The sequence below is a fragment of the Balearica regulorum genome, chromosome 4, assembly GCF_011004875.1.
Source record: "Balearica regulorum gibbericeps isolate bBalReg1 chromosome 4, bBalReg1.pri, whole genome shotgun sequence".
Classification (NCBI taxonomy): domain Eukaryota; kingdom Metazoa; phylum Chordata; class Aves; order Gruiformes; family Gruidae; genus Balearica; species Balearica regulorum.
In genome coordinates, this window is record NC_046187.1 from 13,568,227 (window position 1) to 13,589,658 (window position 21,432).

The following is a 21,432-nucleotide window of genomic DNA, read 5'->3' on the forward strand; positions in this document are numbered from 1 at the left end:
TTATCAAGGGAGTTTGCAGAGTCTTCATCCCGGTAGACTGCAGAGTGTGTTGGAAAAAACTCCCAAGAATGACACGTGCACGGCTGGCGGCCCTGTGTCGTTCCAGAGGTGGTGGCCTCCTGGGATCCCTCCTGCACTCTGCTGCAGCTCTGTGACTGCACGCGGCTGTGTAAAGCTCACAGAGCACAAAGAAAGAAAAAGAACCTCAAAATCCCAGAGCATTTTATTTACTATTATCTAAATAGCACTTCATATTCTTTTAACTGGAGATTACTTTTGTTTGAAATGTATTTAAACTTTCTTTAAAGCTGCAATTTTAATCATACAAGAAAAAAAATATCATTTCAAGCTCAGCCCAAAATAATAATAATAATAATTTGATTGTTGTAAAACTACTGTAAAGCTTTCAGCTTGCCAACAATTTTGAGAAGCTTTTTTCCAGGTTAAGGGAAACTGTTCTCCCACCTTCTACTCCTAGTCCCGACTTTCCAAACTGCATGCAAACAAACCTAGCAGTCATGCAATTTTTCTCAGAAGAAAAGTGTGAGCTAAGAGAAAAGGAGGCAAAAGCAGAAAGAGGTATATCCCTAAGGACCCTGAGTAAGAGCATCAGTTGCCTGCATTAGACATAGGGCTGAAGCAGAAGATTGAGATTTTGGTGAGAGACTGAGCAACACTACAGTATTCAACGAGAAGGCTTGGGCTTTTGGAGGTGCATGTATGGTATTGTTTATTTCTGAGGAAGAAAGAATGACAAAAGAAGATGATGATGAGGGTGAGAGGAAGGAATCAAAGGGAAGAAAGTGTGTGATGAAATAATTTTCACAGAATGCTGAGAAAAAGAGAAAGGAGGAGTGAAGCAGTCTCTGAAATCACAGTTGTTCATGGAGCGAAGGTTCAGGGGAAGGGAACAAGCTGGAACAGGGCAGAAAGTGTGTTTATTGGCAACAGAAATGAAACAACCAAAAAAAGAGCTTATGAAGAACTCAGTAGAGATGATGTTGAAAGAATTGTCTTGCCTCTCTGTAGAAGTTTAGTAAAGTCAGGAAAAGTTTAGTAAAAGGCACACACTGGGAGCAGCAGCACCAGTAACTTCTCCAAAGCCAGAGCAGAAAAGACGAAGGCGTTTTGAAGCTAGAGATGGAGGACAAGGACAAGGAACGAGGGCTATGACAAGAGATGTCACTCTGGGAACAATGAACTTGGTTACATTTGATGTTGTGTCAGTGCCCTCAAAGATAACTTCAGTGCTGCTTGCTACCATTAAACATAAAACCAGCTGCAAGCCAACACTGTGGGGTTTTTTTAATCAAGTGTCAGTCCTTATTTATTTAATACATTCTGCAGAGTGAAGTTTATTAATACAGTCAGTTGTAGGAGCTAAAGAGGACAGAGGGGAAGAAGGGCAAGTTAACTGGAATTCTCCTCCTAGCTCTCCAGGGTGGGATACGTAACAACAGGCTATCCCAGCGCCGGCTCTCTGCCAGCCGAAAAGAGAGGACATTTGGGGAAACAGCCTAAGTACTAGCAAATCTGTTTCTGTAGGACATCAGAGTTCAACCACTGCAAAATTAATTGGTGGATTTTTGGTACCAATTTCTTAGGAGAGTAAGGCTCTACCAGCCTTAAAAAGAAATCGCAAGATATACAGGGCTTTATACAGAGTGTGCCTGCTAGCAGTGGTTTTCCCAGTACCGCCTGGGAAAACCTGCAGTACAAAGCAGCATCTTTCATGTGCAGCTCCTGGGGTGTATTTGGCTTTGCAGGTAAAAAAGTCCTACATCTCGAGTACCTCCCGGATAGAAACACTAAGGTCAGCCAGCACTGCTGTCATACGGCGCTGGCTTCTGTAAGGCTTGGTGAAATGTCAGCCTCTTATTAAACAGCAGTCTAATGAGGTTTCCATACCACAAACTGCACACAGTTTAACTGAGGATGCTGGAGGAAGAAACCTACAGAGTCTGTAGGTCTTTATCAAGATATAACACTCTCCTACTCAGTCAACAGAGACAGAAATGGGAGGGGGGGAGAGTTGATGAGGAGATGAGACTGACAACAGCAGAAAGAATCATGACTACCGTTCCCTGTTTTGGAAGTCCAAACCCATGCGAACGTGTAAAATATTGCCCTCACAATTTGTGTAGCAGGAAAGCCAGGGTTTGTGAAGTAGCTGCTTGAGAAAGATCTTTGAGTTTTTATCATTCAAAATTGCTGAGGCTCAAACTGTGAGTATTTTACAAGACAGTTCTGCTGCTGCTACCCTTTTAGCATGAGTCATTTTCTAGGTGACCTTTTAAGTCAGCCAAGAACTGAACATCACCTGTTAACTATGTGTTTCCTATTCCTGCTTGACTCAACACTGGATGACAAAGTCTGACTGGAGCCTCGTTGAATTATGAGGCGAGACACAAGTGAAAGCTAGAGCTCAGACATATTTTTTGCTGTTGTATAACTACCTCCAAAATCTGCCTGTCTCTATCATGCAAAATTTCCAAGCTTTATTAAGCTTCTTTGAAAACAGGCTTCATGTCAAACCAAGGTCTATATTTTCTGGTATTTTCTAATTTCTCTGCATTTCTGCTTCATGAAGTGATGCATTTGAGTGTCCACAAAAAAAAAAAAAAAAAAAAAAAAAGAGTTCATAGGCAATTTGTCATTGTGGGGGATTTACAGTAGGTCAAATTTATGATTAATCTGTTGCTTTTTGTTTGCCATTTAGCGATGGCAGTAAACAGATTTAATGAGTCACATGAACGAACAGAAATGGACAGCTTGTAACATTCAAATATCTACTAGGGAACAACATAGCAAGAAAAGAAACAAATATTTCAGTTTCTCAAGCCAGTGAACATGTCTGCAGGAGAAGAAACTCTATTAAAAAAAACCCCTCTGCTCTGTATGTACAGCACTTGAGATTCCTATTTCTAGGGAAATCAAACACTTGCTCTCCCAGGGGAACCACTGTTCCTAGGAAATTTCCTAAAAAATTGATTTCCTTAGACAAGTCCTTCATTAGCTAACACTTCGCAGATGACAATACAGCGGCACAGAGAGATGAACACAGCCATTACGGGTGGCAAGAAGCTGTGCTCCTTTGTTACATCGCTGCGAATGTATGTGCTGCACGGGGCACATTCACATGAGGGGAAGAAAAGAGAAAGAACAAGCTCTTCTTGTCACCTCCATGTCCCACATGCCTGAGAACATTTTCATGGCAACAACAGACAATGTGGTCTCTGTCACATTCCCTTTTTGCTTTACTGTTTCTACTCAGCATATCTCTTTTCATAGCTGGGTTTTGGGGTTTTTTTTCTGATAGAAGTCATCCCTTTCTCAGTGCCTGGACATGGCTCAGAACAGCAAAAGAAGCAGCTCCATGAAGAGCTCTATCCCTGGTTGCTGTGCCCAGGGCTCACCTTAAAGTCAGGGGCAAATCCTTCTGTGGCACTTATTCTGGACTGATATAAAACCAGTAAGAAAGAGGAATCAAAATCTTTAGTTTTAAAATCCTACTGAAGACTTTGTAATAGGTTCAGATCAGACTATCATGCTAAACTCAGGTTCTCATCACCATTAATACTGCTTTCACTTCAAGTTGACTAAAGAGGCATTTCAGATATCTTTACCAACAGATTTTGAATAAATCAAAATGATAAACTCGTCCTTCCCTCCCCAAGCTCTCAGGTAATTTCATCAGCGTGATACCGTGACAACAAAGCCTGTCTTGAAGTAGAGAGACTATCAGAGCTAAAAGCACCTTCAACTTACCTGCAAGGCAAAATTCTGACAACATCATTGGGCTTGTAGCCTTCAATACAAACAGCACAGTTATCAAAGTCTGGCTCAGTTTCCTACAGGAAAGAGAACATTCATAATTTTCATTTTTTGATTTTGTCAGCTAATTTCTTCATACAAGAGCCTATGTGACAAAGTAAAACAGTCACTGATGGATGCTGCAAATCCAATAATGCATTTCAAGACAAGCAAGTCAGATTTACCAACGTGTTTCCAGTTGGAAACTTGCTCTGGGAAGCATGCAGATTTAGTTAGCATGTTTTAACTTTCAGGATTTTCTGCATCTTCGCAGAGTCACCTTCTTCTCTCTCTACTCCATTCCATCCATAAATTGCTTACCACTATTTCTTCCCGCCTGAAGGACACATAGCAGCTAAATAAGCAATTGCCATTTCTGTTCTGCCTCATTGTCCCAGAGGTCTGAAGGAATCCTCAGCACAGAATTTCATTTGGTAATGAGCAATTTGAAAGATTACCTTATCACCTTTCCTGATTGTTCTGACTTGCAGCTTGCTGATTGCTTTCTTTGCAGCATCTCCAAGCCGGCGCTGTAATACAAAATTTGCTCTTAAGCAAAGAGTATCTCTTCATGCAGAAATCATCACCTTTTCTCCCTAGGCTTCTTAATAATCTGAAGTGATTGTACATGGAACAGGACAGTGCTGTATAAATATAAACAGATGAGCTCATCGTACTGTTATTCACAATAAGGACACAGTAGGTATTCTAGGCTTGCTGGAAACTCAAGGCTGATGAGGCAAAGCTACTCTAACGGAGTGAGAGTGAAGACTGCATGTGAGCACATTGTGATGCTACACGACAGCAATTTACTATTCCAGTGAGTAGCAATGTACGTACGAATCCACTATTTGGGTATCCTACTTCTTCCCTCTCTTTTTTTTAATGACACTTGTAAAAAATACATTATTAAATGAGGCCTGGACTAGTAAACAGAGTGAACACTGGACTTAAGATTCAGAAGATCTTTATTCTTACGTTGTTACAGAACTAGTTCATGATCTTCAGCAAGACGTAAGCGCTGAAAGCGAGCTGTTAATTTGTTAACCACGAAAAACATGAATAATCTCTGCTGTTTTCTTTTCCTGCAATACAGAGTTGCCTACTTTATAGGAGCAATGCAAGGTATAAAAATGAGGCAAAAGCATCCGCCGTTTCTCACAGGTAAAGCACTATATAGTCCTGCAGTAACATCCTCTCCATATATAACCATTTACCTGTTCTTTATCTTTCTATCTTTCCCTCCAATGGACCATGAATTGCTAACCACGTGATGTTTCTGACTGTTCTCCCATATTTCCAAAACACTGTTACTGGTGCTGGCAGGGTCACAGCCACTCAGGATTAAAGTATGTACAGCCTGATGCAAAACACCCTGTTCTCAAACGCTGAAGATGGAGATGCCTGCCGCTTGCAAGAGGCTGAGAACACCATGGAGCATTTCATACAACCACTGCTCAGCAGAGCTACCTCTGCACCCTGTGCTACTGAGCTTTTGACTTGATCAGTGCACTCCAAGGACTTTGCTGCTCACTTGTGTTAACCCAACAATGAGGTGATCTGGAGACAGACTCACAGGCTGGAAAGGTCTTTGAAAGGTCATGTACTCCCATCCCTTGCTCAAGGCTGTGTCAACTTCAAAGTCAGAGCTGTGTCCAGTTAAGTTTTGAATATCTCCAGAAAGGGAGATTTCACAACCTCTGTGGATAATTTGTTCCAGCGCTTAACCACTCTCACAGCCTTTTTTTTTTTTTTTTAACATACAGATGGAATTTCCCTTGTTGTAATTTGTGACCATTACCCTTGTCCTCTCTCCGTGCACCTCCGAGAAAAGACTGACTCTGGCTCCTCTCCAACCACCAGTTATGCAGCTGAAAGCTGCAAGTAGAGTCCTTCCTCCTCCTCTGCTCCTCTTCCAGCGTAGCAAGCCGAGCTGCCTCTGCCCCTCCTCAGATATCGTGTGCTCCTGTCCCCAGACCATACTGGTGATCCTCCTCTGGGCTGTTTCCAGTTTTTTCATGCCTTTCTTGTACAGTTTCATGCAGCAGCACCTACTCCGATGTCTCCTTGTCTGTTTTCTAACAGTTCATGATACAGTGGATCCCAATTTGCCACCAATAAATGACTTAAACTCTTCTCTTCGCCTCCCCTCCCCATCTATGTTTCCAGCCATGCGTTATTAGATAGGAGGGAGACGTAAGAGCTTGGTGACTCAGAAGACATTCAACTTTTTGGGCTGGGAACACTGCCTGTGCCGGAGTTCAGAGGAGACTGTCAACAGGAAGGGTTTCCAGCTGGAGGGGGTGACAGCATGAAGCCAAAAATGGAAGGAAGCTGGATGTAGTTTGTAAATTGAGACCTAATCATCATACAGATACGATTAATAAATTACCACTTTGTTCTTCAGATTCAATTAAAATCACTGAATTAAATTTAGAGAGTAAGCTTACTGGATTGGAAAGACATGGAAGACTGACAAAATGCATGCAATACTGAGAGCAGAGAGCAATTTCATATCTGGCTAAAGAGGTGAAAATTATGTTGGCTATCATACGAGATGTACATAGGAGTTTTCCAGGATAACTAATTATTATATGTGAGGGAGTATCTTGTAGTTATACAACATCTTTTCTGTGGTACATTTTTCTCACTGTCTCCCTTAAATAAAGGGATCAGACAAGAGTTGGAAACATTTCTTGCCAGCTATTTGTTTCTTTAATGTAAATCAAAGACAGACTGATAACATACAGCAAGACAACAGCCATTATGTCCTGCTTCAGGAATTGCTTGTGATTCTTTTCATCATTATCATTACTTAAACTAATGAAATGTCTCAGTTCTTTTTTGCACATTCTTCAAGGGGAAAGGACAAGATTAAAGACTCATGTACATCTTTGATCTGCTTGTTTTCATGTTTGCTTTCTCTCATCTATCTTAAATAGACAAGTTCATAACTTACATGCAAGTGAGAATAATTTAGTTTTTGAAAGAACAGGAATATCTTGGAGTAAAGTCATACTTTCAAAGGATTCTTCCATTTGAACAAAAGGCATGCTATCACTAACCAATGATTTCCCCTAAAAGATAAGAGGCATTACAGTAATTTAAAGGTTTAAAGTGAGGCTTAGAGATTTACAATCATAAATCTCATAATCTCATTAGCAAGGCTGCAACATTCAGTACTGGACTGGAAGGAGTTAAGCATATCAGACGCAGTGGTCTTGTGGAGATGGTGATAGTAGTTAAAAGAAAGGACAGTAGCATGGAAAGCATCACTTGTCTGTTCCTAAGGAAGTAAATGACTGTAGATGCTGTTGAAGAGAAGTTACAGTAAGTGCTTCTCTCTTCATGGCCTCACTAAACTATCACCTTTGCAGGAAGGAGATTGCCTTGTGCCCTGCACAGAATGAGGTGCGCCATCAGGACAAGGTTTCCAACACATCTGCTGTATCTCTGATAAAGTTTGCAGACTCCATCATGGGAAGCATCTTCCCAAGACTGCTTCAAAGATTGATGTCTCTATTCAATGGCCCAAAACTCTCATTCAAAGCCACGGCCAGCAGTCTTCCTTCTCAGCTAATTGCTTGACCCTCCACATGCTGCCAGTCACGTACTAAAGTAGATCCTTCACTGGAGATTAACCCTAGATGCACGGGATCCTTCTCAGCCCCAGTGCGATCACTGCCTGCTTTGGCTTTCACTATCCTGCAAAACTCACAGAGCCCACCTGGTTTCAAAACTATTTTACAGAAAACTTCTTCTTAACAAGAAACCAATGGGAGGAAATGACATGGAATAAATATGGTCACCAGGTCTAGCACTTAAATGTCATGCGCTCACCATCTTCCCATCTCACGTCTCACAGACAAGAAGAGAAATCTACTTACTGAAATATGAAATCTGACACACCGACAGGGTTTGGTTGTGTTTTTTTTTAAGCCTGTGTCCTGGCTGTTACAGGGCTGAGACAGCAAGTCACATTTTGCTGAATTGTCTCCGGGACTTAACTTGTCATGTAATTCCAAACTGCTTTCAGTTAGCTCTGCAACCTGATGTCTCTTGATGCAAAAAATTCCAAAAGTATTTCACAGAGAAACTCTCTCATTTTCAGGAGGGCTCCAGGAACAAGCTGCTGAGGAAGTTGATTGCCAATGCTTTCCTTACACAAATTTATGCTCTTCATATCAAAAGGGTGCATGATCAGGGCAACCACCTACTTCCTGGACATCTTGTTAGGTGGGAAAGAAGAGCAGGCCTTGGATTTTCATCCATGTGACTATTACTACACATCTTCTACTTCCACATCTACTGTACAGTCGTCTGTGCCAGAGATACTCTTAAAAATTAAATGTATTAAAATAAAAATTGAAATCTAACCATATTTGTAGCTGACACCCTGGCTGCAGGTGCTCAAGCCCATAATGGAAGACAGTTTTGCGCTCTACTGCATTAATTCCCTGACAAGTTGGGACAAACAGGCCAGGGCATTCAGTGAGAATCCTTGAAGTCCCGATTCTCTGCTCATCAAAATCAGGCACCTAACTGGAGTGAGCTGTGTCTTCTTTCTGGCACACGAACCTGGATTTTGCACACAGGGTGAAGAAGGGTTGTGGCTAAAGATGTAGATGCTGTATGTCCAGGTTTCATCTCACTGGGGAGTCACAGGAAATTATTCCAGGAGATTCTTCAGTCTTTCTAGCTGCCTCTCTCACTAGCTGGACTCATTGCCTTCTTGATGGATAATTAAATAAGTTCCTTTTGGGTTTACTGCTTGATTGGCAACTTAAGCCGTGTGCAAGAAGGGAAGTGGACATGGAAATGAGGGTCATCATGTGAAAGAAGACCAGGAGGCAAAGGTGGTTATGGGGCTTGACAAAAGGACACATGATGTTTTTCATGAAAGGAAGATATAGTTGCAATGGGTCAGCTTGGAAGAGGCAAAATGGAAGATGACTTAGGGAGACTTGGAGTGACCAAGTTCAGAAATCTTGCTTTCATGTAACAGTGGAACACCCCTCCTGCTTGGAGATGACAGCTTTTACTGCTGTCATATTTTTTGCCATATGATTTATGCCAATCATATTTTGCAGTCAGTCACATTGTCCCATTCCCTCAGCAACAGTGCCCAGACTACCAATCCAGAGGAGGCTGAACTGCTCCTGGTAGCAACTCCAATATCAGCCAAACCTAGGAAGGGCATGCATGATAGAGGTTAACAAAGACGCAGGCACATATTCTTATTTGACATGGAAAACACAGACCCTCACAAGCCCTTGTTTTAAAACTGGGATTTTAAATCATTCGGATGTCAAAATGAATTTAACCTTTTCAATTTTTTTTTCATTTTAACTGAAGTCTAATAAATGAGTCTCAGTTTTTTGCACTTTCAGAACAGGGCAGTCAGTCTGCACAGTCAGATTTTATCGCATTGCAGGGTAGGAACTGACAGCACAACTTTCTCTGAATACGCCAGCTGGCTCCCCCTTCATCTGATGCTCTGTTTATCCAAACATTTCAACCTTTGGATAAACTTTAGCCTGAGTACATCAAATACAAATACAAGGAAGCATCTTTCCTGAAGTTGGCCAGCAATGAAGGTGCTTACAGCACACACAAGGCTTTCCAATATGTAAGCACAATTATCTTCATACCATGGACACATGCAAGTTATAATGGCAAAAGCTTTTGAGCGCCATGACAAAAGAATCTTGTTCCAGCAAATCAACACAAACAATTTTTCTTGTATATATCTGAATATCTAAGATATTAACATAGAGCGTTGTGATCCCATCCTCTTGCTGCAAGAAAATGTGTCAAAAACCCCACAAAAACCCAAGCAGGACATTGGGGGAAACAGAGAGGAACCCTCATGGAAAGGGCAAGAGCAAGATGAGCTCTTCTGAACTACCTACATCATGATACTCCATAGCCAGGACTAAAAGAAAAAGCAAAAAAAACCCCACAGCAACTCACTAACAAATGGTCGAGCCTTATCTGTATATTGCTACCATTTTTCATATGAAAAGAGCTAATAAAGAGATTAAAGGAGATGTCAGGCAAAACTGGATGAAGAAAGTACATGAAGAAATTCTAGTTTGCCCCATATCGTTATTACAGCTTTGGCAAAAAATTAATAATAAATAATTGCTTAGGAGGCATGCTGTCTTATTCTTCTGAAGAACAGAACTAGAACAATAACGTTATTAAAACCTCTGCACAGGACTACTGCTTGTGCACATGTCAGTCTTGTTCAAACTTTGGAAAGAAAATAATGAAAAGGAAATCTGCTTCAACATATAAACCTATCCGTTCCAAACTATAGCATATGACCTGAATGAGCTGCTTCTTTTGCTGGATTTCATATTTATGCATGTCTATTTACACTGCTAATCTGCCTGTATAATTACTTGATTGAAAGCACATTTACAGTACTCACATACATAAATTAGGCACACATGTGCTTTTGCAGCCAAGCATCTAAAAATTACCACAGCCATTACAGTCACAGCGAATCTGCTGCCAGTGATGTTCAAATTTCAGCTGGGATAGTCTCATTCTTGCTATCCAAAATTTCATACTGTATATTTAAAAGGAAAATATATTCTTTCTGTCTGTAAACACACAGCAGCTGCTCTCTCAGAGGATGCCTGAATTTCAGTGGCAGAGGGTGAGGGATCCCTACACGTTAAGTATATGTTACAGAGTGTGTGGCAGTACTTTTCTCTACAAGATGATTATTAACACTCTCAGTTTTACTTTTTCTGCAGAGTAAGCAAGGCAACCCTCCCCCTGCCCCGACAGTAATTTATTAAGGGTCCAGAAACATCTCTGAATTACAGTGCATTTTTTCACTGCAGTAAAATGGTTATCTCCTCAGATTTCATACATTGATAACATTTTCTACAGTACCATTAGAATGAAATGTAGAAGCCTCAGCTTCACAGTTCTGCTGATGCCGAGATAGTTGCATCCAGTCAAGAAAAGATTAAATTTATTATTATCCTTGCTATTATTATTCATTGCTGAACTACCATAAAGATGAACTGTGCTTTATAAATCCAGAGGGCCTCAGTACCTCAGGCTCAATCCCGCTGCTGTTACTTCTCCCCAGCTCTGTAAGTTTTGTATCTCTTTCAAGGGGTTTGGACAAGATGCCAAAACCAAAAGCAATGGTTTAATAATATTGGTGGCTATCACTACAGCACTTATATGTCCAGCAATCATTTTCAAATGAACAGGGATGTGTTTGCCTTTCAAGCCCAAGACCCTGCTAAAGAAGTATTAAAATGAAAACACTTTCTATTCTTTTTTCTTTCTTCACTATTGTGAACCCTTGTTTCACACATAGACATTCACATACCTCACTATATTTTAGTCATTATTTTGATCTCGAGGGTCGTTAGTTATATACATTTCTGTGTCACTTGGCTATATGTACTAAAGCAATCTTTTACCTAATAAACATTATCAAGTTTCTGTCTATTTCTTGTGTGTTGCATGGGAGAAAAAACCCATAATATATATATGATATGTTTATTAACTTCTTCTTTCCTGAATCCCATCTATATTGACAGAAATCTTGGCTCTTCCCAAACACAGGCATTTTTATATCCCCATTCTTTTCACTTTTTTTTTTTTTTTTTAACCACACATTCACAATTCCCTCAAATTTTACTTTTAAGCTGAATCTCACAGTGATTTTTTGGAAACACAAACAGCCATTCCAGCACTGCTCACCTGATTTCTGTCTCTGGCATTTGCGTAGCGGAACCGCTGGATGTAATAGAAGACCAGCCACGCCAGCGAGATGATCATCAGCACAATGAAGGAGATGGAGACGAACACCACAGAGGTCCGGCTGACGTACTTCTGCAAATTGCGGGTCCCGATGGTTATGTACATCATCACAGTAATATTCCTCTCCAGGAGGCTTACTATCTCTTTTCCTTTGGGTTCAGGAATCATTATTGCTACAACATCTTCTAGGCCTGTCAGACAGAAGAGGGAGAAAAGAAACCTTAAGTAAAACAAGTGATCACCATGTAATAAAATGACAAGAGGATGTGGCAAGGCCAAAAAAAAAAAAAAAAAAGGCAAAAAACAGTAACAAAAAAGCTCCCCTTTCTCCTGCTAGTTTTCACCAAGAGGTAAGTCAGATGGATCTGGTGAAGGTTTCAACTAGAACCAGTTACACAGTGTGTTTTTATAAACTAATCTTGGTGAGATACATAAAATGTGTTTCATGGGTTGACGTAAGCACAGATTTCCAGCACTACTGAGTAATACCTCGATGGTATTACTGCAAACACTGCAGAAAGATATGCTGCAGCCAGCACCCTTCTGTCCAACACTCCTTATACATTTATCATAGCCCGTTTTGCAGGGTCACATGTCTGTCAGGGAAGCCCCTCCAAACCCCACATTCAGACCAGAAATACCTTCCATCACAGATTCCCACATGGCTTCACAGTGCCAAAGCATCACTGTCCTTGCCCGGGGCTGGCAGGAGGAGAAGCCTGCAGGGACAAGAGGAGCTGGACATGTTCCCAGCTCACCCGCTGCCCCGTGCCACTGGAGGCTCCTCAGCGCAAGCCCATGCAGACATTTGGGAGCTCCTGCTGGGAGCTGGGCTCACCAACTGATGCAAGTTTAAAGTGAAGAGCACTGTTTTATTCCACAAAAACTGCTACTACAGCCCAGATCAGCCCCCGACACAGTTTGCAGCATGGCCCCACAAGGACACAAGTCAGCACAGCCGGGGCAGTAAAGGGGTGTCCGCTAGTAGGATGGCGCAGGGACTTCCTACAGTCCGATCCTCCTGAAGCCAGGACCCTGTAAAACGGGATCTCCACCCATCTATCAAACCTCGACTCTGCACCAGCTTTCCTTTCTGTACAGTGCTATTTCATTTTACTTGCATCACATGCTGCTGAAAGTATTTTGCTTTCATAATTTTATGTCCCCTATGTACATGACAAATATAGTCTGAAATTATCTGGGATTGGGTAGCTTGTTAAATGCGTTTTCTAGCTTTAAAAATAAACTATCGCTGCTTTATGGTTTAATATTAGGGTATTCTGTTCTCCCACTTCAGCAAACAAGTATGTGGAAAATTTTCACACCTAAGCTGTATTTTGCAATAGTCAAATCCTGAATTGTACTAAGTGGCTAAGGACAAACAGGATGTATTTTAATGTACAAATGTGCTAAACCCAACAGCATATGAAATGATCACACGCTGTCATTTAGAAAGAAAGGTACAAATTGGAGGTGTCTGAATTCAGAGAGATGATGCTGGGGTGGGGTTTCAGAATTTCGGCTGAAACGCCAGGAAATCAGCCAGCATATTGTTAAGCCCATGGCTACCTGTATTTTGACTATGCCTCAGGACATTCGTGGAGGTGGGAAAGGATCGCTCAGCCGTGAATGGAGATGTGAGAGGGCAGATTGTGTTTCAAACAGCGTCCCCCTCCAAGCTGATATCCAACCTGAGCTTCACTGCTGCAGCACTGTGCCCTGGTCCTCATGGTCCAGCTCACACATTTCTCCACTGAAAACCCCTGGGAGGTATAAACCAGGTTTTCAAAGGTATGTAGATGCTAAAGACCAGGAGGTGTCTAGCAGGATTTCGGATATATTAAAGCAGACAGGTGGGTGGTGTTCAATGGAAAACGCTAATCATGGTGGAAACTTTATCAAGTTCTGCCGAGTGCCTGGATCAATTGGAGGTACTGAAATAGCTCTGACAGACTGTTGCTACTTACACACGTAATCTGCTGCAAAGCTGGGAACTGAACTCTCCTCACTTAAGCCTTGGAGTAGAAGTGCAAACACCACCACTCTTCTCATGAGACTTTCCATCATAACACTTTCCTGTTTATGAACAGGCCAGTCAATGAATAGGGGGAAATCAATACTTTGGCTAAGTCAAGAGTTTTCGATATCCATGATAGAAAACTTAATCTTTCTGCTGATACTCTTCCATAAAGCATTAATAATTTTCAGCTATTTCCTTTGATTTGTCTAGTAAGAGCCCACCTTCAGCAGCCAAGATAAACCTACCTCTGCAACTCTTCTGATACCTGTTTATTACAAAAGGCTAATGCAAACATTACCCTAACAGCCTAGGGAGAATTTGCCAAGTCTCAAAGTGGCTGAGAAGGGCACTGGTGCCACGCCAGTAATTTTCCTGCAGTCAATAAGACAAATTGTCTGGAGCAGCACTTAGCTGTCAACATGCCTGCCTTTGTTCTCTTCCCTTTTTTTAAAGAAAATAAAAATTTTAAAATCAGTCTACAACAAAACCAAAGTAACCACCTCACACAGAGCCAAAAAGAATCCATAGTAAAAAATGCCACAGCCAAAACTACTGAAATGAATTTAATTGGCTCCTCTCAAAAGCCACCACTCTGACCCACTCACTTGTCCTGTACAGATCTCTTACATCATCTTCAGTACAGCAGGGGACACTGTATGAATGACGTTACCTGAAAGCCTTTAAAAGTGGGAGATACAGACAGAAACATTTTCAGCAGAAAATACAGGTAGTACCTTAACTGTTTAATTATCTTGAATCTTAAATTTCTTTAAAAACTTTAACAACGTCTTTAATTATGTTTAATTCAACTTAATGTAGCTGAGTATATTTCTGGAAAACTGTAAATCAGGGGCACAGGCCAGATATGACATGTTGCAAATAAAGAATCACATTCAATGGTTCAATTATGAAATTAATATTTTTATAATAATAAAACAAGCACCCCACAGTAATGTCATATCTTTCTTTACTATCAAGTAATGAAAAAGAGGGAGAAAAAAAATTGTGATTTCCGGCGTAAATTTAACCTCATGCTTGTTTTTCATCACCTGCCCTTGCCGATTAAGCTACTGTGCAGCTTCTTTCTGGCTTTAATTCACGGTGGAAACACAACTGGTTTTGAATGGGAGTGCAGCCACACGCCTCCCTTCTCTGCTCTCTCCTCCTGACATCTCTCTGCCAGGATGGTCTACTGCCACCTTGGGCCTGGGGCCTTTTAAGATACTTTCAAAAAACACAAGATACTAAGTAAAATGCTGTGGATATATGCTAAGTAACATTGCGTTTAGAAATGCAAAGTAGAAGACACAGTTATTGCAAGAGGAAAGCAGCTGCTTTTGTTAATTCAAACCCTTAATACATTCAAATTGCAGACTATCTGGTTATTTTCTTGGAAAATGTTACCATTTGTAATGAAGCATTCCTGGAAAAAAATAACCAGATCAGCAACAAATAATAATCAGGAATTTAAAAAAAAAAAATTATTGAGTTTATGATAATTTCTCCAAGGCACCATAGAGAATGCTATTTGATCAATGAAGCCATTAAGCTAAGTTTTTAATCTCAAATATGGCCAATATTGGAAAGAAAAGAAAAGAAAAAGAGAGAGAAAATAAATTTATTTCCCTTTTCTCCCTTACACAAAATGTATGTATTATCTCAGTTTCAGTATCTAATGACACATGGGAAACTCTGACATACATGAAAACTACACACATTAAAAAGGTGAAATAATGCACTGAGACATCAATATTAGAAATGCATTTCTCTGCCCAAGTACACATTTGCTCATCAGACTTCAAAAAAGAGAAAGTACTTGGTAATATGTACCGACGCTTCTCTGGTGACTTAAATGCTAATGATGCCTTTCATTAAACACACCCACAATGGTAACTGCATTTTGTGGCACTCTTGTTACCTAACACATTTCTTTTCTTTTCCTGGCCAAGATTAATGCAGAGTTTGACATGAATTTTTAAGTAGCTGTCAAGATGAATCAGAGATTCATAAATCAAAGGTATTCAGGCTGCAATGAATGGACTTTTTTGCTTCTTTTTTGGCTTAGGAAACATTTAACATATCAGTGCTCTCTCCTTATGAGCCAATCACAAAAGAAGGTAGAACTTATAGACATTTGGGATGATTTAAGTCACTTCAACTTGCTGAAGTGTATTTGCCTAATCAAATATTTCTGGGTGGAGAAAACGTGCTGCCAGTCTTCAGGCAGCTATTCTGCTTCTGGGCTCTGCATCCCCCGGCATGAGGTGGCAGGGCCATGGGCACGGCCATGGGTGGGCGTTGGGCAGGCTCAGCCTGTTTCACTGTCAGCAGGCCAAACACGTAGCCCTGGGGCTAATCCATCCAGGCACAACAGCCGCACCGAGCTGTGGCTACTTTGTTCAGTTGCAAAGAGTTGCTCTGGAATTAATAGTTCTTGATAGACTGAATCCCTCAAGCACTACACCTTCCTGTGCAGGTTATCCTGGGCTCTTCCTCAGCCCAGCCTGCCGGAGAAGGAGTCTCGTCTCCTAACGAACTGGTAACAGCAGGAGAAACGCCAGAGCAAGGGGGAACGGAGAGCGAGCCTGCAGCAGGCACCAGCCCCCCTCAACATCTACACATGGCGGTGGATGACGGAGTTGCAGAGCAGCGATGAAGTCAGAGAGTGTTTTCAACAGCAAGATGTGCACTTTGGAAATCCAAACATCCGGAAGACTCTCTCCAAACCTTTCTCCTCCCCACAGCACTTGGCTATGGAAATACATTTCAGATGGGGAGCTTTTATGCAAAATTGCAAACTTTGAGTGTAACAATCTATTCACGGGTGACAGGGGAAAAGAAAGGCTTCAGTTCTGTAACAGTGGCTTTTGGAGAAGAAATTAACAGATTTTATGGCCAAAAGATGTAAATTCTCCACTGTGGCCACAGGCTGTGCTGACAAACCTGCAATATTTCTTGATTCTGTGGTGCGAGCTTCGGGGGTGACATGGAAAACAGTCCCCTGTGCTTCTAATTAGCGGTCAGCCCGTGGCGGGCTGCTGCTTTAATGCTTTGTCAAGCTTTGATGAAGGCTCTAAAAAGTGGTATGCTTCTGACACGTCTTAGAACAGATGATTTAATTCTTCACGCTTGGCAACTGCCAGAAGTCAGTTAGAGAAATAATTAATTGAATTATTTGAATAGAATTCCAATTTGGGAGGCATATAGAGTCTTCTCCAAGATATCCTATCAAGATGTAAATAAGGATTTATCTTGTTGTGCATCAAAATTAAGTACTAAAGTATCTCCTTTTACAGATTTTGTAACTGAAGACTCAAACACTATTTCCAAGTTCAGAAATTATCTTGATAAAACAGACAGTGTTCAGTCCTGCTCAGAGCCCAGGAATTGAAACCTCACAGGAGAGTGCAAAAACCTAAGCAACTCTTTCTCTTCTTCTTGAAGAAATAATTTCATTTTCAGGAATCAATTTTAGTAACTAGCAGATATTGGAAAAAAGCAAAACAAGTGCAGATCTAAACAATTTGAGAGCATGCTCGTGCCCAGCTCTGGAGCACCCACCCCAGGCTCAGCCTGCGGTCTGTGGGTCCTGCCAGCCCCACACAGCACAAGCCAATTTAGTGGTGGTACTCCCTGCGAGCACAGGCATTATTTTTTAAAGAATCCTATTTATTTTTTTTCTCCAGAACAACAGCTCAGCTGAAAAATTAGTACTGAAGAAAAAAGAATCTACAGTGATGGTGCTGTAGTTGTGATTGTTGGGCTATTAGAACATACCACCCTTTACTATGGAGCTTGTTCTCTTTGAAAATACTATTGCTTTCTAATCATGTTTGGTTTCTTTACAATTAAATTACATGGGAAATGGTATATAGGTTAATCAGATGGCATTTCAATTGAATTTTAATGCCATGTAAATTTTTCTAATGTTTTCATAGTTGCAATAAGGGTTCCAAGTTTTTAAGACCATCCAATGAGAGTTTGATCTCAGTTCTACTGTTCTGTATAGTGCAAATATAAATTGACCAGAACATCAGCTGTTGCCTGTTTTTCTCCTTTAAAAATAAACATAGGCTTAAATTATATTTTTGTGAACTCAAAAATTACTTTTGGAAACCAAAGCAATATTTTAGAAAAGCTGATTTCTGAGCTTCACTCATTTCAGAGAAGCAGCAGCGTAATATTTTTTAAACAATGTCCTAGACTCTTAGGTAGGCCAACTGGGAAGTGTTACCACTAAGAAGTGAAACTGGGTGAAAGGACTGTTCCCTGCAGGAACTCTCACTTATGGGGCATTCATGGCATTGGCCTCAAACTGAAGTATCTGTAAATGAGACAACAGAAAAAACTGGCAAAGAGAAGAGCAATATAGAGTAAGTAACAGTAATATATAGTCAATGTATCATATATCATAGGTGAAATGACTACAAACTGCCATCTATAATCTCTTGCATAAACTGTCTCAGTGCCAGAGGACTAGAAAGGACACCGATTTCTAATGAGGTTTCATAACAGATATGGGCAACTATAGACCAGGTTGTCCAAAGTTATTCATTGAGGTTCCTCCCCAAAGAGGAAAATGACAGCTCTCAATAAAATAGGAAGGGCCTCACATGAGAGAAAAAGGGGTTAAAAGACAGGATCTTGGTGTTCAAAGTATCAGAGAGCCAGCAAGTGCAAACGACACCCAGGGGCCCCAAACTGCTGGAGGCTGGGAGAGTGATTCTGGGGAAGCAGGACTAAACGTTCAGCCTGCGCTTATACTCTTCCTCAAGCAGCTGCTGTTTGCCATTACGAGAAACACGATGCTGGGACAGACGGACCTTTGATCTCAAAACCATAGACTTGCTTTTACATTAACTGGGAACTGGAAGTTGTATCTCCCCTGGAGAGAAGAAAGATTAAGTCAAGTCATGACAGTGAAACAATATGGCCAAAGTCAGAGGTCTGATTATGCCAAAAAGTCCCTCTCTGAGCCCAAGTGGGGAAACCATACCTGTTTCTGCAACTGGTGATGAACAAGAAAGGACTGGGGCAGAGGCAGTTGGTGCCTCTTCCTTCTCAAAGCCCCAGTTAGGGCTTGACCCAAGGCAGACGGGTGCATTTCCGATGTGAAGGCAGCAGGGTGAGTTGGTGGCTCAGAGCTGTACACTGCATTTGCGAGCATCAAGTGCCCAGCTGCCACCAGAGGGGTACGAACACAGGCACAAAGCAGAGGAAAGCAGTAGCAAGATGGAAAATGCACCTGCTGGTCCAGAGAGACAGGCTGCATCACCCTCTACACTGAACATCACACCTGGGTCCTGCCTGACCACCTCTCAGTGCCCGTCCCAGAAAGGTATCGCTGTCACCAAGGGCAAGGGATCAGCGAGGTTTTGGAAAAGATTTCACCCTACAGTGAGGGAAGGCTGCAGAGCAGGATGCAGAAGTCTTTGCCTACCCACTTGTGGGGCCTGCAGGCACTGCCTGCCCCGGGGTGCCCCCCACGCAGCAGCCCCACTCTGCCCTCACACCCTGCCGGGAGGAGGAGAGCTGCCAGCCGGGAAAGGAACGTGACCATTCTCTGCCCCTGCTGCTAAAACTGAGACGCACCAGGCAGGCAGAGCTAACCCCCTTCCAGGGTGCCCAGACTGAGATGATAAAAAATGCAGAGGAAGGCCAGAAGCAAAGACAGCATAGCAGCACGTAGCCCCATGTTAGTGGATATCAAGCTGAAGTTATCAAAACACGAGTTTTCACCACATAATCTTTCTTCTTCTTTACTCTAGAATCCTTGCTCTGCAATGACGTAGGTGCTTTCATCTCCCCCAGCCCACATTTCCAATTTGTTTTCCTTCTCTCTTTAAAAGCCAAGAGATATTTCCTTCAAGTTATCCTCTCCCTCATTTCCCGCTTCTCCTTGGCACTGTTAGCACTCGCCTTGGTCCTCTGCCCATCTTCCAAAACATTGAACTGTAAATCAGGTTTCCTTAAAAGGCAAATGCAGCAACCATGGAGAGCAGAACAACACCTTTTCCCTACAGCACTTCTCCTATTTGTAAAAGAAGGAAACTCTTTTACGCAAACTATTTATTTATTTTTTTTCTTAGACAACCTCATTGTCATGAAACACTTTTCAATGCACAAATATCTAGTAGGATAATTAAGTGACCTATGAAGAGAAAAGACCTACTGATGTTAATGACTGGCTACAGTATTTAAGTATCGGATACAAAAGTTTTCTATTCGGTCCCCAAGTGAACAACAATAACCTCCAGCAAAGCTGTCCTCGGTTCATGTCTTTCAATGCTGAAACCAGGAGATGCAAGATGCTTCTGGCTGTGATCTTTCCTGTGAAAAGCAGTCTCGGCCACTGTTTATTACTGTTTAGGGACAAAGAAATTTCTGTTGGTGTTTTTGTAATCAATGCTGATCTCGCCAAGGCTGTAAGAGCTCAGAATATATTGACTTCCTCTGATTTTATGCAGAAACTGCAGCAAAGGAAAAAGTAGTAAAAAGCTACAAAACTCACAAAATCAAATTCAGCACCATAGCTGCATTTTTCCTGGGTTTGGCTCCCACAGTGTCAGCTCATCAGTCTCCTGAGCTAACCAATGCTAATGAACCAACATGGTGTTACTTATTCACACTTAATTACAGAAAACAGGCAGTTCTCTGAGAGATTTCCTCAGACCCCCACCCCCAACAAATTTTTGAGACTCTTATCTTAACCAGGATAGTACTTCATTATAACTGCTAATCATTTGTACTGAAGACCTCTCTAGAAATCTCCCTTGGTCTCTAAACAATATATACTGTTAATGGCATATGCCACTTGTTGTACGTGTTCTGTTCTGGAATTTGCACTGCAATGCTCTTTCATTCTTTTCATGCCCAAGGTGGCCAGACAGACTCCATCATGCAGGCCTTACAGCCAGGATATACTCCAACTCATAGCAAAATATGCTACGGGGATAATTTATTAGTAAAATATAACCTTTTCAGAGTTGTGACAAAACACACCCACTGTCTAAAGCAGAAGCTGCTTTGCTATCTTCAGTGGAATTGTGCCAAAAGAAAATATGTCTTAAATAGCATCTTACGAAGTCAGGGTAGAGTACAACACAAACACAAGCTAGTCACTGTGCATGGTGCTCTTAGAACAGGTATAAATACATTTTCATTTACAAAAGGGGAAACTAGAGCAAGTGTGTTGAACGACTTGAGAAAGGTTCTGGAAAGATAACACACTGCAGGAGGGAGGTGAGTTGGTGAACCGTGGCAAGCAGCACAGCTTCCCGCTGCAGACAGCAAGCCAGCTACCAGGGACCTGCAATTCCTCCTTCCAAACTTCAATCCTGTACCTTGACAATACGTGAGTACATTCGGTAGAGACGCAACCTACAGGTGTGCAAAGATGCATGGAATACTCAAACGAGGGAAACAAATTAATGACACTGGAAGTAACTGAGGTTGCTGTTTGCATAATTAAATAACCTGTATGGAATTAAGTCCTGCTGATAGAGTTATGTGCTGTTTGTGTTTTGCAAACTTCGTGAACAAAGAATATTGAAAACACTCAGAAAATTAGGAAATAAGCATGAGACTATACACAGAGAAAATGTAGCCGGGATTATGCAGATTAATTACAGCTTTTCATCTATAGAGACAGAATCAGTGATTTTTTCTGATGTAGTGACAAATTCTGCCCATTTATTTATAACGTCAGAGAAGCTGTTAAGAAAATATTAGTGCCATATGCGAAGTAAACAACATTTGACCCTGGAGAGTGAAGGAACTTTCCAAGCCATTAAAAAAGGGAA

At 41.4% G+C, this 21,432-nt stretch overlaps 1 protein-coding gene across 2 annotated transcripts in view; it reads right to left on the minus strand.

The window, feature by feature from the left end:
• The window catches only part of RNF150 (ring finger protein 150), a 125,269-nt gene that overhangs the window by 43,690 nt on the left and 60,147 nt on the right, over positions 1–21,432 (minus strand). For both annotated transcript variants that reach the window (XM_075751223.1, XM_075751222.1), the window contains exons 2-4: positions 11,551–11,801; positions 4,272–4,343; positions 3,769–3,851 (exon numbers count right to left, since the gene is read on the minus strand). In XM_075751223.1, coding sequence (XP_075607338.1) covers positions 3,769–3,851; positions 4,272–4,343; positions 11,551–11,801 — 406 coding nt within the window. The remainder of the gene's footprint in view (positions 1–3,768; positions 3,852–4,271; positions 4,344–11,550; positions 11,802–21,432) is intronic.